General features: G+C 46.2%; 2 protein-coding genes across 3 annotated transcripts; both read left to right on the top strand.

Moving 5' to 3' along the window:
* Positions 1-488: 488 nt before the first annotated feature.
* On the top strand, positions 489-5,962 carry kiaa2013 (KIAA2013 ortholog). 2 transcript variants are annotated; one of them, XM_084480304.1, is made up of 3 exons: positions 489-1,907; positions 2,283-3,136; positions 4,974-5,962. In XM_084480304.1, the coding sequence occupies exons 1-3, from the start codon at positions 950-952 to the stop codon at positions 4,989-4,991; spliced, it is 1,830 nt and encodes a 609-aa protein (XP_084336430.1). In that variant the 5' UTR covers positions 489-949; the 3' UTR covers positions 4,992-5,962. The 2 variants fall into 2 exon arrangements, with proteins under 2 accessions (XP_084336430.1, XP_084336429.1); XM_084480303.1 differs by having other exon boundaries at positions 4,658-5,962.
* Positions 5,963-6,861: 899 nt separating this feature from the next.
* On the top strand, positions 6,862-13,808 carry LOC311359753 (uncharacterized protein; the record flags this gene model as incomplete). Its single annotated transcript, XM_084479797.1, has 8 exons — positions 6,862-6,971; positions 7,319-8,447; positions 10,605-10,739; positions 11,177-11,351; positions 12,175-12,273; positions 12,506-12,597; positions 13,080-13,220; positions 13,521-13,808. 8 exons carry the CDS (start codon positions 6,862-6,864, stop codon positions 13,806-13,808), a joined length of 2,169 nt encoding a protein of 722 aa, XP_084335923.1.
* Positions 13,809-16,640: the final 2,832 nt, after the last annotated feature.

Below are 16,640 nucleotides of genomic sequence, written 5' to 3'. Positions count from 1 at the left end.
CTCTCTCTCTCTCTCTCTCTCTCTCTCGCTCCCTCTCTCGCTCCCTCTATCTCTCGCTCGCTCCCTCCCCCCCTCCACACACACACACACACACACACACACACACACACACACACACACACACACACACACACCGAACTGCGAAACTTGAACGGTAACAGTGAAATTATTATAATAATGAACCGCACATTAATAACGACGGTTAATAAAATAACCGAGATTAAAGAGAACGTTTGGTTATAAATAAATATGTCTCTGTTTTTATAAATGTCTGCCTTAATAACAACAGTTATTAAACACAATCATTCGACCCTTCATAAACTGTTCACAGCACAAGATGACATGTACCACAGCGTGATCGTGAGTCTATACAAAGTACATGAGCAACATACATAACGCTGGCGTAAAAGTCTTCACGACATTTACGGTCGTTGCCATGTCGACCCAACCCCCTTTACGGCAGTCTAACCAGAAGTGTCGACGAAATATTGGATGTTTGCAAACAGTTCATGTCCCGAGAAGAAAAAAACATATATTTCAGCGACGAAACATGTATACTCGCGGAGGATCGAGCATAGGGTGACCTGTTCATGAATGGGATCGACATTGACAGCGAGTTAAGGAAGTCACGATGTAAGAAAAAAGTCGAAAGTTTAATCGGAGCTACTTCACGTTGCCAGCTAACGTAAGCTAACCTTAACATAACAAAGACTGTCTGACAGGTTTGCTGTATGCACAGCTTGCATTAGAGCATGACTACGTGCTCATTCATACCGCATATGGCAGCCTATCACGGTTAGCATGGTTCACGTTTGATAGCAAAGCTTCGTTAGGGATTTGCATAAACTAGTGCAGTGTAGAAGTGTAGGCGCCACGTATTGTAAGGACGGTATTTGCAATCCGATTGCAAACTGAGTAAGTTCCGAGGAGTCCAACCTTCTTACGCACAATGTGGCTCCAGCAAAGGTTAAAGGGTCTGCCGGGCTTGCTGTCGAGCAGCTGGGCAAGACGACTCCTCATAGGACTCTTGCTGTTCCTGATCTTCTACTGGTACCTGGGCGAAGACCGCGGCTTGAGGTTTTTGGGTAGTTCGGTCAAGTCCGGCGGAGCGGCGGGCCAGTGCCTACAGAACGAGATCCACAGGTGGAAGTCGCTGGTCGAGCGAGGAGAGGGGATCTACAGCACAGCTCAGGAGAGCGTGGACACACCCTTCGTATCAGGTAACGGCCACATTCTGGTCGACATTGACTCTAACAAACTGTGGGTGGCATCCTCCCCCCTGGCCGGCTCGGCTCCGGTCCACCAAACGGAGTACTCCCCGGTGGTATCCGTTAGCCTGCCGGGGAAGCGGGCTGAGGCGCGGGCCACCATGCTATGGTTCCGAAAGGGCTCAGTCCTCTCGGTTCGCTGCCTCCTGCCTGCCACCCTGCAGTTGGCCCGGGACTGCCTCACAGTCCGGGAGGAGTTCATCGCCCACCGCAGCCGGCCCAACGTCTACCTGCAGCGCATCCACGTCAGCAACCCGTCGGAGCGCAGCGCCACGCTGGAGGTGGCCGTGGAGCCGCTCCCATTCGGCAGCCGGTTCTCCTCCTCCGTGGAGAAGATGGAGGACAAGGAGTTGGTGATCTCGTCCGGACGCGTGCCGGTCCAGAAGAACCACGTGGTGCTGGTCGTCGTGGCGACCACGAATCTGTCCGGGCGCATCCAGGTGGCGGCGAAGTCTGACGCCCGGGAGAGTGTGCTGTCAGTGGTGTGGACCTCGGAGCCCGTGGAGGTGTCCAAGGTGGAGGAGACCTTTGGCCGGCTGAGGGACGGGGCCCGGAAGGAGCTGGCGGAGCTGCTCCGGGCCGACGTGGACAAGCTGGTTCTGGACCACCAGCAGGCCTGGCTGGAGCTCTTCATCTCCGGTCAGTGGGCAAGCCACTCTCTGCCTTTGTCAAACATGAACCATGTCCCATTACGACAATATTATACATAAGAATAATAAACATTATGTTTATTTTAGCACCATAAAATATGGAAATATTGTGAAATCATCGCCTTTAGTGTGGATTTGAGCCATGAGGGAATCCATGGTATAGAGATAATCTATTACATTTTTCATCATAATGATTTTCAGAAATCCCATTTGTCTAGTCTCATTTTAACTCGACCTTTGCTTGGTAATACAGCTGTGCAAACTGCACTCTTCTTTCTTTGCTAAAGGCTCATTCTTCCGGGCCAACTGTTGGAACTCCGGGCCAACTGTTGACATAACCATATCACCTCTGTTCCTCCTCCAGGGGTGGAGATGAGGAAGATCACGGACGCCCACACCCCCTCCAGCCGCACGGTCAACACCACCCTCTACTACATCCTCTCCAGCACGGCCGCCCCCCTGCTGGACCGGCGGCTGGCGGAAGAGGAGCGCGCCGCCCTGGAGTCCAGCCTCAACTACGCCGACCACTGCTTTAGCGGGCACGCCACCATGCACGCCGAGCACCTGTGGCCCCAGCACGTGGGCAGCACGGCGCAGATCCTGCAGCTGGCCACGCTGTGGACCCTCACGCTGCAGAAGCGCGGCTGCAAGGTGCTGGTGGCGGCCGGCGCCCACGGCGTCATGCAGGGCATGGTGCTGAGCTTCGGTGGCTTGCAGTTCACCGAGAACCACCTGCAGTTCCAGGCGGACCCCGACGTGCTGCACAACAGCTACGCGCTGCGGGGCATCCACTACAACCAGGACCTGATCAACCTGGCGGTGCTGCTGGACGCGGTGGGGAAACCCTTCCTGCACGTGTCGGTGAAGCCCCAGGAGAAGCCGGTGAAGCTGTACGCCTGCGAGGCGGGCTGCATGAACGAGCCTGTGGAGCTGACCTCGGAGGTCAAGGGGCACATGTTCCCTGTGATGGTGACGCAGCCCATCACGCCGCTGCTCTACATCTCCACAGACCTCAGGCACCTGCAGGACCTCCGGCAGACCCTGCACCTCAAGGCCATCCTGGCCCACGAGGATCACATGGCCAACCGCTACCCGGGGCTGCCCTTCCTCTTCTGGTTCAGCGTGGCGTCGCTGATCACCCTCTTCCACCTATTCCTCTTCAAGCTCATCTACAACGAGTACTGCGGCCCGGGCGCCAAGCCCCTCTTCCGGAGCAAGGTATAGGCCGCCAACACACAGCCACACAGCGCCCTCTGCTGGGGAAGCCACGGCCGGCCGCTCGTTCGTCTCCCGTGTCCTGCTTGTGGTGGCCAAGACTTTTCTATTTCCCCCTCTACCGGTCCTGCTGGTCCTCCTGTTTTCCCTTTATCACGGTGTGGGCTGTCTCCTGCTATCGGGTTCTCCCCGTCTGTGGACATTTCCCATGCTGTTTTGTTTGGTTGGTTTGGAGTTTGGCGGCGTCACTTCAGTGCCCCACCCCCCGCCCCCTCCCCCCTCACCATTTTCTCGTCTCCCCCTTAGTCGAGAGGATGGAGGGATTCTGTGTGCGAAAGAGGCTACAGTAAGAGATCACTGAAACCACTATCTTTTAAGATTGTGTATTCTCGCAGAGAATACACAATGCAAGTCTCTGCAAACAAACTTCTACCTAAGTTTGCATTGAAAGTACCAGGAGTTGACCGTCCTTGATGTAAGATTTGCATACAGTGGAAACTGAATTTGTGTTGACACAGCCAATCAAAATGAATCAAACTTTAATGTATATGTAGCGTTTTCTTCGATCCAGACAAACTGATGCATACCTAAATAACCCTTCCCTAGAACTAGGCGAGCCAAATTTAAGTTTTATTTAAACATTTCCTGGTGCCTTCAATTGTCAAGCAGTTTGGCCAATATTTGTGTGCTATTTCTTTCTATTTATTTCAGAAATTTATTTTAGCGAGCAGCTTGAATTGAAAATACCTTTTTGTCTGTTGATGGTGACACTAAGAAAATTAATTAAACAATTAATTATTTGTTTGTCAATGTAAAGTCACACATTTCCTCTAAATGTCTGTAAAACACAGATCGTTTGGGGGACATTCTGAAATGTTTTTCAAAGGACTTATCTGCTACCCTTCATCTGCAATGTTTTTTCTGTGCTGTTTTCTTGTCCTCTTGTTTGGCTGGTGTTTTCTATTGATTCACTCCTGATTAAACTGACACAACACACTGCTTTGCTTCTCTCCTTCTTCCCCCAAACCTGTGGTTCCCAACCCTTTTCTTTGCACTTTGACCTAATTTTTAGGCTGTTTATCTTTCAAACAGGGTCAGCGTCTCTTGGTAATGTCAATTGTCACAGTGAACGTACCATCGCATTGCACCACACTGTTTGTATACGGGTCGGTTATTAGCTCTCTTATAGCCCTTATGAAATTATTACTTTATGAAAAGTTCTTAATAAGTAATCTTCAACATCCATAGCTGACCCCAGGTGCATATCTGGTGACCCAGTGGTTGGGAACCACTGCCCTGAACGGATCTGTTGCTCTGCTCACCCACACACAGCTCACGGTCAGAGGCCAGTCCCTCACTGATTCTGCATGCTTCTTCTGCTTCCAATAACAGCTGTAGACGGTGTGGGAGTCTTCAAGGGAGGCCGTTGTCCACGCCGGCCGCATTGCTTTGCCTTGCATGAGTTGCTTTGCCTTGCATGAGTTGCCTGTTCTAACCCTCCGCCCTCCCTCCCTCCCTCACCAGGACGCCAGCATTATTGAGGAGGTCGCAGCTTAGCAGGAGACCCATGCTCGTGGGTCCCCAGGTACTGCAGAGGGCCTCCCCGCCATCCCCGTACCTCTGGGAATACATTTTAGATCGGTGGTTGTTGGCCAAGCTGTTGGTCATGGATCCCTTAAAGCAGCCCTTATTGATATGCTTTCCTGTTGCCCTTGTTGGGGGACTTTGGAAAAGGGGTGGGGGCAGGAGTAACAAAGTGTGCAGAGCAATCAGCCATTTTGTTGCTCCAAAATTGGCGTTGACGTTCCGGTGTTCACCGTGATTCTATTGGTTTCCGCAGGACGACCCATCCGTATGAAGGACGCTGGCCACCATCGGGATAGTGAGCATTACTAGTGAGCTTCAGTCAATATGGAGGCGGAGGACATTCAGAATCAAAACTCTGATACCCATTGAGATCCAAGGGGCCGTGGCGAATGGCCTATATTAAAACAAAATCAGTGAATGGTTTCATAATTACTTGATTGTTGTAATGGCAATGGGGAAATTGTTGGGACTGGTATAGGTTGGTAGCCAGTGAACATGAAGAATTTGTTTTAAAAAGAAATGTTTACTTTTTCTGGGAATGTTCTTTAAACGCTAGGTAGACAGTTGGACAGTTACAATTTTAACTAACTGTCCAACCCTGTTCTATCATGTGTTGATATGAAAGGCCACAATTGATAATTTCTGGAAAGGGTCTGTGTAGGTAACTGCCCTCTCTTTTTGAATGTCTTGTCCACAATCCACAGTAATTTTTCTAAATTCTGTATACATGAAGCTCATGTAGGCAGGTTAATTTGGGTCAGGTTCAATTGACATCCCTTTGTGGGGGTTGACTGTTTGTGCTTGCATGTGTGTCTCATTAAGTGTGTGACAGAGTTTTTGTTGAGGTTTCCATGTTAACTTTCACACCAATAGTCACCTTTTCTGGATTGTTTTTGAGTTTTTGAGTGATTTTATGATTTGTGTTTGCTTACTGATTTCACCACATTCACATTGTTTCTTATAGGTATTTAAGGGCTTTACAAATCTATTCCATTGTTTTGTACTACTGAAGGTGCCTTATGTAATTTATTTTGATCATATCTGCAGTCAGACCACACTGCTGATATAGCATAATGTGATACTAAAGTACTTTTTCCAGCTTCACCAAGTTTAATTGAACATTGAACTGTTCTGTTAAAATGTGTAAATATTTAGTTCATGCTATCTGATGTATCTGCATTTTCGTGTGTCTGAATCTGATATCATATGCAGTGGTGTTGAAGCAATAAAGATATGATTTTGAATGTGATGTAGGACTACTCCATGCGATACTCCTCAGATGTTATCACCCAACCCAACCACATTCCCTATTCCCTACATCTGTTTCTTAATATTATCTGAAGCTGTCTCATAAATTAGCCTACTGCTCGAAATTGCAAAATCAAGAAAAATTGCAAAATCAAGAAAAATGTCGCACATCGTACACTAAACTGACAACTGGTCCGTAACACTCGAGACTTTTACGCGTCGTAAAACGATGAGATGGATGCACAGATCGAACCTAGTTATTTAAATATGACGTTTGATATATAGGGCATGGTAAGTCTACATTATGAATCATAACAACTTCAGAAATTAAAGATTGTTTTTTGTGTTAAGTTTGCGATTGCAGGCAGGTGTGGTTGTGTGCGCCCGGGGACCCGTTCCGTGCCAGAGGACCCAAGTCACTCAGCGGGCCTGCAGGGCCGTTCGCCAGCCTACACCATTCATATCTCAAATAATGCATCTCTAAATACCGGCATTAAAATTTCGGTTTTAATTATAGTAGGCCTACTTATAATTGCATATACAGGCTATGGCCAAATAAACAATAGGTATTACGTTAATATCGCCAGCGACACGCATATTTCATATTGGCTCCATACATTTTTTCCATATGAGATAAAAGGCCTGCGCTACTATTGTCTGCAAAACAAAGCAGTACTGAAACACGCCTCCCCGACACAACCTACCACCCCCGGCCGAAAGGAACCACAACGAGCCCAACCCGCCCCGGTGCGCGCATCTGGTCAGGACCGCTGCTCTCTAAATGGGAATACATGTTGATCGGCGCTGCTCGTACCCGGGACCCCCTACATGAGACTTGAACCTTCCCTGTTGTTCAACAGGCCCATGTCATCGTTGAAGTTAATGAAAAAAGAATGTTTCGCATCTGGGACTTTGTCCTCGGCCTCTTTAAAAGGAACGCTCTCCAAGATCCAGAGCAGGAGGACCAAGAGGAGGCGAGTCGGCCCCGGGACGGAGGGCGATGGCGAGTGTGAACTGTGCAGGTGTGTTTATTTGATCTAAAAAATAAGTTGTTTGTATTTGTTTTAAAATAGCTAAAATAGGTTACATTCACATTATATATAGGCCTTATAGGCCAAATGGTGTTGTCTCATCGAGGCCAAACGAGTCTTTCGCTTGGGTTCAGTTATAAAAACATTATTAGGCTACTATAAGCCCTATATTATAGAATACAAGCTTGTTTTAGTATATATATCAAATGATACTGTTGTAGGCTGGGCTACTAAATGTGCTTGCCTTATGTAACAGTGTAACGCTATGGATCAACTTGAATCTGAAAGGAATTGTAGACCTTGTATCCATCCCTCGCAGGTGCTCCATATTCACCGGTGGTGGCAGCAGTCGCTCGGTCCGTCGCATCCTGGCAGCCTGCCTTCTCTCCTTCGCTGCCCTGCTAGGAGCCGTCTCTGTGGACCTCAACTCCAGCTTTGATCTGTTGCACGCCACAGAAGCTGCCTACGATGAACTGACCTCGTGCAGGACGATGGCTATACTGCAACTCGTGGCTAAACTCCAAACGATGAGAAGTCTATGGACGGAAAACCTAAGCAATGACACTTCGGAGGCCATGACCTTCTCTGAAGTGATTATACCCGTGTTTGACGGTCTCTGCAATCCTGACACGCCCGGTCTCACCAACAGCCATGGCCTTCCCTGCGACGAGGACCTCGCGCCTTTTTGTACGGACGTTTATAACGACGTGCAAGAGCTTCGGAACTCCACATGGAGGGAGCAGAGCATGCATGAAAACGGTACCCTGGCCTTTTCCCTGGTCATCGCCAGACTCCTCGACATGTGGGGCACGGCCGAGCAGAGCGTCCTCATGGCCAAACAATACTCGGCCTGGAGAGACGTGCTCTCCTCCAGACTCCTGCAGGCGTTCATAGAGCTCACCCACCAGGCGGCCCACCTCCCGCCCGCGGAGACCCGGACGGGGGGCTTCCGCCGCAAGTGGACCGCCGCACTCAGCCGCCTGGGCTTCGCCAGGGTCATGTCCGAGACCCTGAGCGACTGTTGGCTGGAGAACGTAGACCTCAGGCCCAACCTGACGGACCCCCTCAAGGACCCCTGGGACACGTCCGGACCCCCCGGCCGCGATCCCACCTCCCCTCCCCTGCTCCACGCCCTGAGGGACACCCGCCAGTGCCTGCTGGAGGTGTCGGTGCCCGCCCTGCGCCGGGCGTCCCGCGAGGTGTTCTCGGGGCTGAGCATGCGAGTGTGCCTGCTGGCCATGGCCTGCCTCATCTACCCCGTGGCGCTGGTGTCCTTCAAGCAGATGACCGAGTGGATCCAGAATTACGCGCGCAGCCTGCGGGAGAGGACGGAGGACCTGCGGCGCCAGCGGCGGCTGGCCGAGGACCTGCTCCACCAGATGCTGCCCAAGTCGGTGGCCAAGCAGCTCCGGCAGCAGAAGCACGTGGAGGCGGAGAGCTACGACAAGGTCTGTGTCCGCTGGGTACACACAATCTGTGGCGCTGCTGGGTACACGCAATCCGTGCCGCTGGGGTCCTCACAATGTGTGGGAGTGTGTGTGTGTGTGTGTGTGTGTGTGGTGATGGCTGGTTGAACCAGTTGCACACTGATTTCTCAATGGGCAACAGGTTTGCAGCCCCACCCAGCACCACCCAGAGTCCAATCAGACTCGGCAGGTGAGGCTGCTTCAAGCAGTCATTATCCACACACACTCCCATGCCATGGACGATGCTTTCATCGAGCAGGTGGGTTGGTGGGGTGGATCCTTTCTCAAGGATGCTTACATTGCCTACAGGTAGACAGCACACATTGGGGATTCGAACCTGGAATCTTTTGGCTGGGTGTCCCAACACCATCAAGCTGCTGTAGAATCGCAGCCTACAGGCAAACTGGGATGTGTTGTGGGGGGAAATAAAATGGTGTTGATGACATAAGTGGTAAGAAGGATTTTCTTGATGAATAGTAAGGCTTGGGCATGATGGGGTAGATGAAAAACAGTAAGGAAGATGAGATTTGTGAATTCTGTTTTAATATCTGCATTTGTCGTTCTGATAACGCATCATCACAAGACTTTGAAAACTGTGAAACATTATGTGAAATGAACAAAAGATAACACACACACACACACACACACACACACACACACACACACACACACACACACACACACACACACACACACACACACACATTGAATGGAACGATGGGTAGAATGAAGGGATTGCGACCGCAGATGGTTTGAAGTAATCCCCAGGTGTGTGATTTCACCTGGAGCAATATATAACAATGTCGTCTGGATCTAAACATTTCCATATTAAAATTGCTTGTTAATACTGAAGTGAAAAGCTTATCTTGCAAGATCTAGGCAACATACTGAATTAGCCTGATCCTTATTTGCTAGCTTTGTTGCCATTGTCTGTGTAATTGCCCGTAATTATCCTATTCCATATTCATCAGGAGATAAAACAGGATATATGGGTGAAAATTGCGTTTGGCTCATTGAAGAGGTTTCAAGCAGCTGTTCCAAGCTCTCTTTGTGACCACATTTCACACTGATATTTTTTTCTGGATACACAGATGTTACAGATTTCGAGTTCTGGCAAGAAAACCAAAAGCTGTAACCGCTATAGTAACAAAAGTGTGGGCTAAAATGTTTCCGAAGGAGGACAGAAAAAATGCTGTTTAGTGCAATTTGCAATAGACATTTTATTCACGTTTGTTTAAAGGTGCAGTGTGTAGGATTTAGTGGCATTTAACGGTGAGAGGCCGATTGCAACTGAACCAAATAACCCAACCCTCCATTTCCAACGACATAGGAGATGCTCCAGTGGCTTACACTGGCCAGTAGGTATTCCAAAACAATGTCATTGTCTACTACAGTGGTTCTCAAATGGGGGTATGTGTACCCCTGGGGGTACGTGAGATTTTAAAATATACATATATTTAAAAAGTAGCATCCATGCAGAAATCCTTTAAAAATAATTATTTAAAAGATATTTCAGGAAAATATAAGTATAAGTTCATAAAATGAATTTTATATTCTGTAGGCTATTCAATTTCATTATCCTTAAAACCCACAGTCTCCCTCATACCAGGATGGTTCGACCCAACCTGTCATATGCCACCTGGCATCGCCTGTCAGTCACTTGGATCAACGATGGAGTCGTGGTTGAAGCGTAGCAGCAATTCTTTTGAGCTGTGCTGGTTAGGGGGTACTTGGCTGAAAAAATATTTCACAGGGGGTACATCACTGAAAAAAGGTTGAGAACCACTGGTCTACTACAGCATAGAGTAGCCAAGTGTCAAGTGATGAAGTTCCTTGATAGATTTATAAAATATATTTTGATATTTAGTCTGTAAAAATATATATTTCAATGCTTACAAGTAAGATGGCGATTATGATTTTATTAAAAAATGCGTTCTTCTGCCAAGTTGGTTCCTCTAGATGCCACTAAATGCTTACTACTTATACCCCTACTAACGGAGGGATTCTAGTGGAAACAGGCTATGCGTTAATGCTGGCTCAATCAGAATACTGATTGAGTAATGCTATATTAACCAGACTGTCTCAGTCTGTCTTATCCTATGCATCGCCACTCTATGTATTTTATTTGTCTTTCTACAGGTTACCATTTTCTTCTCCGACATCGTGGGCTTCACCACCATCTCTGCCTCCTGCAACCCCCTGCAGGTGGTGGAGATGCTCAACAGCCTGTATATGTGCTTTGACACACGCATCAACTCCTACGACGTCTACAAGGTACAACGTTGATCTGAGGGGACAATGATCGGTAGGATAATGTTGGACCTCAGGTTATAACGATAAATTGAATAGTGTTGTGGCTGACATGAGGTCATAATGATATGGTGTATATTATTGTTGTTGAGAAAATGTGATAATGATATAGTGGATATTGTTGTGGTCGACCCAAGGGGATAATGATAAGTTGAATAATATGTTGTGGCTGACATGAGATGATAATGCTATGGTGGCTGCTGTGTGTGGTTGACTCAAAGTTATATTGATAAGTTGGATAATGTTGTGGTTGACCTGAGGTGATAATGATATGGTGGAAACAGTTTGGTTGACCTCAGGTGATAATGATATGGTGGATATTGTTGTGGTTCACCTCAGGGGATAATGACGGGTTGGATGATGCTATAATGCTATGGTGGGTACTGTGTGGTTCACCTCAGGTGGAGACCATCGGAGACGCCTACATGGTGGTCAGTGGGCTGCCTGAGAGGAACGGGGACAAGCATGCGGATGAGATAGCTAAGATGTCTCTGGACCTGCTGGCTGCGGTCCGGCAGGTCACCATCCCTCACATGCCCAACCAGAGACTCCAGCTCCGCGCAGGGATCCACACAGGTGAGCTAAACCCGTGCAGCCCTGCAGTTATTACTACTATTACTACTACTAACTACTATTCATTCATCACTCAACATATTCAACATCATTCAACATACGCTTCATTCTGACTTGGTGGATCGGTAGTGAATTCAGATCCATGTGATTGAGGAGCAGGTAGGGGTTAGGTGTCTTTGCTCAAAGATGGCTACAGGTAGGCAGTGGTAATTGGAGAACCCAGTACATTTAGACTGGGAGAGGAACACCACATCTCAGCCGCTACACTCTTCTGCCCCCCTTACCCAGCCCTAATAGATGTCTATTCTCTTTCTTTTATTTATATTTGACATTTCTTTGATGGCACAATGTGTTTAAATATATATGTTTATAATGAACATAAATTACTCATTGTTTAGGAGCTACCAGTGTCTGTTCTAAATGACAACCTAGAGAATACAGGTTATTTTCAGGTATTTTCATGACAAAAGAACAGCCTTGATGATATGATGATGACCCACTAAAACCCATAGCCAACCTGCCAATCTGCCAACACTGATAGTGTTTCATACTTGAACGATGTATTCTATATGGTCTTTCTATGTTGAAGGAGGGGTCTTTCATAATAAGTATCTTTATGACCATCCCCACCAAATACACACACACACACACACACACACACACACACACACACACACACACACACACACACACACACACACACACACACACACAGTGAAACCAACACAGAGAGGTAAGCATTGATATAATGAAAAAGAGGGAGTGGGGGTGTGTGTGTGTGTGTGTGTGTGTGTGTGTGTGTGTGTGTGTGTGTGTGTGTGTTCAGGTCCATGCGTGGCAGGTATCGTGGGCTACAAGATGCCGCGCTACTGTCTGTTCGGTGATACGGTCAACACAGCCTCTAGGATGGAGTCCACCAGCCTGCGTAGGTGTACACACACACACACACACACACACACACACACACACACACACACACACACACACACACACACACACACACACACACACACACAAGCCCTTAGCCATGCCTAACACGCAAAATATACGTATAAACACATCAGACTCAATCCCTCCCAAATGGCAATACAAACGTCTGTATTAATCCATTCAGTTAAACTTTATTGCCTGTGTATTGTGTGGCTCCTGATCACCAGCCCAGAAGATCCACGCCAGCTCGGCCACCTACCTGGCCCTAATGAAGGACAACGCGTACGAGCTGCAGCTCCGAGGGGAGATCGAGGTCAAGGTGAGGGGGCTCCCGGCTCCGACCAGACACTTCATCTAACACTTCCATTCTGGTGGGGGTCGTGTCGGCTTTCGGGCTGACGACGAAAGGTTCATGCTGCTCACCTTACTTGAGACACACAATCATAATAATTAATTTCATTTATGTAGCACTGTGGGAGTGTGTGTGGGTGATGGCTGGTTTAAGCAGCCTCACCCGGCCCAATCAGTCTGATTAGGGCCAGGTGAGGCTGCTTAAACTAGCCATCCTACACACACACTCCCACAGGTGCATTTTTACAAAGGACTTGAACGTGCTCGCAGCAATTCATTTAACTGTTGCCGACTCTGCTAGCCTCAATCTCTGCTCTAGCCTACAGGCTAGGCTACGATCAGGCCTGGTTGATGAGCCGTACTCTACGTGTTGCCGTTATAGACTGTGTTGTCTTGTTTCATTAAAAAACACTCGTAAGCCCCAGTTTAACTCACGCCTGCTCCCTTCAGGGGAAAGGGAAGATGAACACCTACTGGCTGGTCGGTCACAAGAACTACAGCGTGCAGAATGACAGCCTGGTCTGCCACTGGAACCCCAACCTGGCCCGCAAGAAGAAACCAGTGGCTAACAGCCGGGGCTCTGTGGCTAATGTGGGTACAATAAAACACACAACACAACTCAACATCACAACTCATCAGCTCATGTTGAACAGATGTGGAAAACACCATTGTACAATTCCTAGTCATTTGCATTAAGTACACTTCTATTTTATTTCGTTTTATAATTTTCACTTTTATCCAAAGTTAACTACAAGCAATGCCGAGAATAATCCAACAAACTGCAAAAATAAATGTGAAAGTGCCGCTCAGCCAACCAACCATGTCCAACGTGTCTCTTCTTACCCCCTCTACTCATTACCCACCCCATGGACCCCCTCCTCTGCCCCCCAGTCTGCGGTGACGGTAAACAGCCTGAGTGAGAACCCTTCCAGCCCCAAGTCCATCCTCTCCTCCACCACCCCCCACAGCCCTCCACAGCCGCCCCAGGACAGGCCTGGCCTCTGCGTCTCGGCCCAGGTGGAGCACTGCGGCAGCGGGGGCAGAGGACGCAGCTACAACACCCTGGGCTCCATGGTCGGCGGGCTCCAGGGTGGAGAAGAGAGCCCGGCGCTGAGCGAGGCCAGGGCCCGTGGGGGGGACAAGCCCGACCTGCTGCCCGGCTCTATTCCACACCTGTGACTGCAGGTGCTGAACGCGGCCAGCAGAGGGCGCTAGTTCCCTTTTTATTGGTGTTCTGTGATTACGAGATGTGGTTTTCAAGATGTCACCTCCAGTGTGGTTCTCTATGTTAGTTTTTTTGTGTACGGTTTCCTTAATGAGACTCTGTTAAGGAGAGTCTGGTTTATATGGTACCAAATAAGACAAAATTATTGAAATCTTCACTTTACTTAAAGTATTCAGTACAAATTTGATATTCCAATGATATCAACACCATTTAGCATTAGGTAACACATATTGCCTTTTTGATTTATCAGTTTGTCATTATGTCAAATAGAAAATTATCTATAATGCTTAATTACAAAAACATTTTTCATATTTATTTAATCATTTCATTACATATTTACAGCAACATTTAATATTACAAATATTAGGTGTAGTCTTTTCTTTATTGTTACTTTTAAGAAATTGTAAATATATTAGTATTTATATATATATATATATATATATATATATATATATATATATATATATATATATATATATATATATATATATATATATATATATATGATTTGTGAGGTTTCATTATCAGCTAAATGATGTGTATTCTGTATTTTGCCAAGTAAATACCTTGGCGAAGTTATTGGGTAAATCTATGGGTAAATAAAATCCATGATGAACATTTTTATTACATTTCTATATATATTTTTGTGTTTTTGTGTACTCTGTACTACCTTCAATGTCGCATGATCACAAAATATATTATTTCAATGATTTACTAAAATACATACATACAAACAGACATACAATTACATTCAATTTCATACTATAGACGTAAGAATATAAGATGCATCCCTCTTGCAAACTTTAAGTTGCCTGCTGTGATACATATTGCCTGTGAGTCATCTATGCCAGTATTATCTGGCATGCAAACTAGTCACCTTTCGGCGAAATTCGCCGTTTTTTAAACAAAATTGGCCACTTGTGTGATTCGTGGAGATCCATTGAGAAAACATTGGGGGTGGGGGGGGGGGGGGTCTACAGTCTGACGAAAACGAGACGATAACTAAATAAAGATCAATTTAGGATGACAAAAACTACGACGAAATCTTTTGACACTTTCGTTAACTAATAAAAACGAGACGAAAATGTAAGCGGGACGATTGGGGAAGCGATCCAATCAGAACTAAGCTCTTTATGTGGGGGAGTACTGATCGTCCCGCTCGGCAGGTCAACTAGCAGGCACTTGCTGCGTCGCAAGTAAGTGTCCCTTTGTAAACAGTTTGGCGCAACAATCACCGGTTAAAACACAACCAACTTGAAGTCATTGGCAGACGAGTCATCCCGAAATTCACGCAAAGATAAGCATACTTGAACAGTTTTTTTTCTTTCAAGCTAATGTTATGTGTGTTTTCGCTAGAATTGGAATACAATACAAGCTGAAAGAAACCACCGCTGTCCTGTAACGGTACCGGAGCTCTGTGCTGTCGACACCACAGCGGGGCACAGAAACACAGGATTCACTGTCGTTTCTGTGACATGAGAAACACTAAAAATTAATACTAATGTTTTATAAAGAAAGCTATATTAGTGGGAAAGCCACGCAACAGATTACGGTTACATACAGTAATGTTGTGACGGGAGAAAGGAGCAGAAATATAGTATAGAGACAACTTGGAGCTGTGTGTGCGCGTATGTTTGAGTGAGAGACGGGAGTGGATGAGAGACAGAAAAATCGGACCCCCCTCCATTGTACCTCACAGGTACAGAAGGCCTCCGAGGATGGGCCACTGAGTGCAAATAAAGCTAGTGCATCCCAGAACAACAACAGACCAAGGAGGACGCCAGAGCAAAATGCATTGTAGGCCTACACACAGGATTAGCAGTCCCAATGATTGAAGATGAGGACTTTGTTTTAATGATTGATACAGTTGATAGGAGGCTGACTGTTCCCCAGAAAACTAATAATAAAAAAAATTATAAATAAAAAAAAATTATATAAAATAAAATTGTATAAAAAAAATTATATATAAAAAAAATTATATAAAAAAAATATATATAAGATTTTAAAAAAATTATATAAAAAATATAATTATTTAAAAAATAATAAATAAAAAAAATTTGACCTGCATGAATATTTTTTTTTGGACCTGCACGCATATATTTTTTTGGACCTGCGCGGGCATTTTTTTTTTTTGACCTGCGTGCGCATAGTTTTTTTTGGACCTGCGTGCGCATATTTTTTTTTTTACCTGCCGCATGTCCAAAAAAAAATATGGGCGCGCATGTCCAAAAAAAAATATGCGCGCAGGTCCAAAAAAAAATATGCGCGCGCAGGTCCAAAAAAAATATTCGCGCGCAGGTCAATTTTTTTTATTTATTATTTTTTTTATAATTTTAAATTTTATAACTTTTTTTGTTGTTTGCATGCCTGATTATTCATTTAAGAATTACTCCCACCCTTTTTATTTAATTAATTATGGAATTGATCACTGAGGATGTTAAGTTATGTTGCCCGTTAGCTGGGGTGTGGTCATGTGTTTGAAACACTGTCTGTTTAACCGTGACGGGACAAATCATTTGAATTCAGCGGATAAATGTAAGGTTTACCCCGAGTACATGGTTATGTTTCATAACCATGTACTGTTATCAGACTTGATTTGGCACATACACTCAAACAGTTACACAGACACACACACGCACACACACACACAATCCAAATAATAATAATTTACATAGCCACAAAATAAATCATCATGTGTTTCCATATATTTTTCCCACTCTTGCATGAACTAACAGCTCCACATTCAGAGCAGGAGATGACGAATATGAACAATATGTTATCAGCCA

The sequence above is a fragment of the Micromesistius poutassou genome (assembly GCF_964030765.1).
Source record: "Micromesistius poutassou genome assembly, chromosome: 15".
In the NCBI taxonomy this organism is placed as follows: Eukaryota; Metazoa; Chordata; class Actinopteri; order Gadiformes; family Gadidae; genus Micromesistius; species Micromesistius poutassou.
This window is presented reverse-complemented; position numbering and strand designations above follow the sequence as displayed.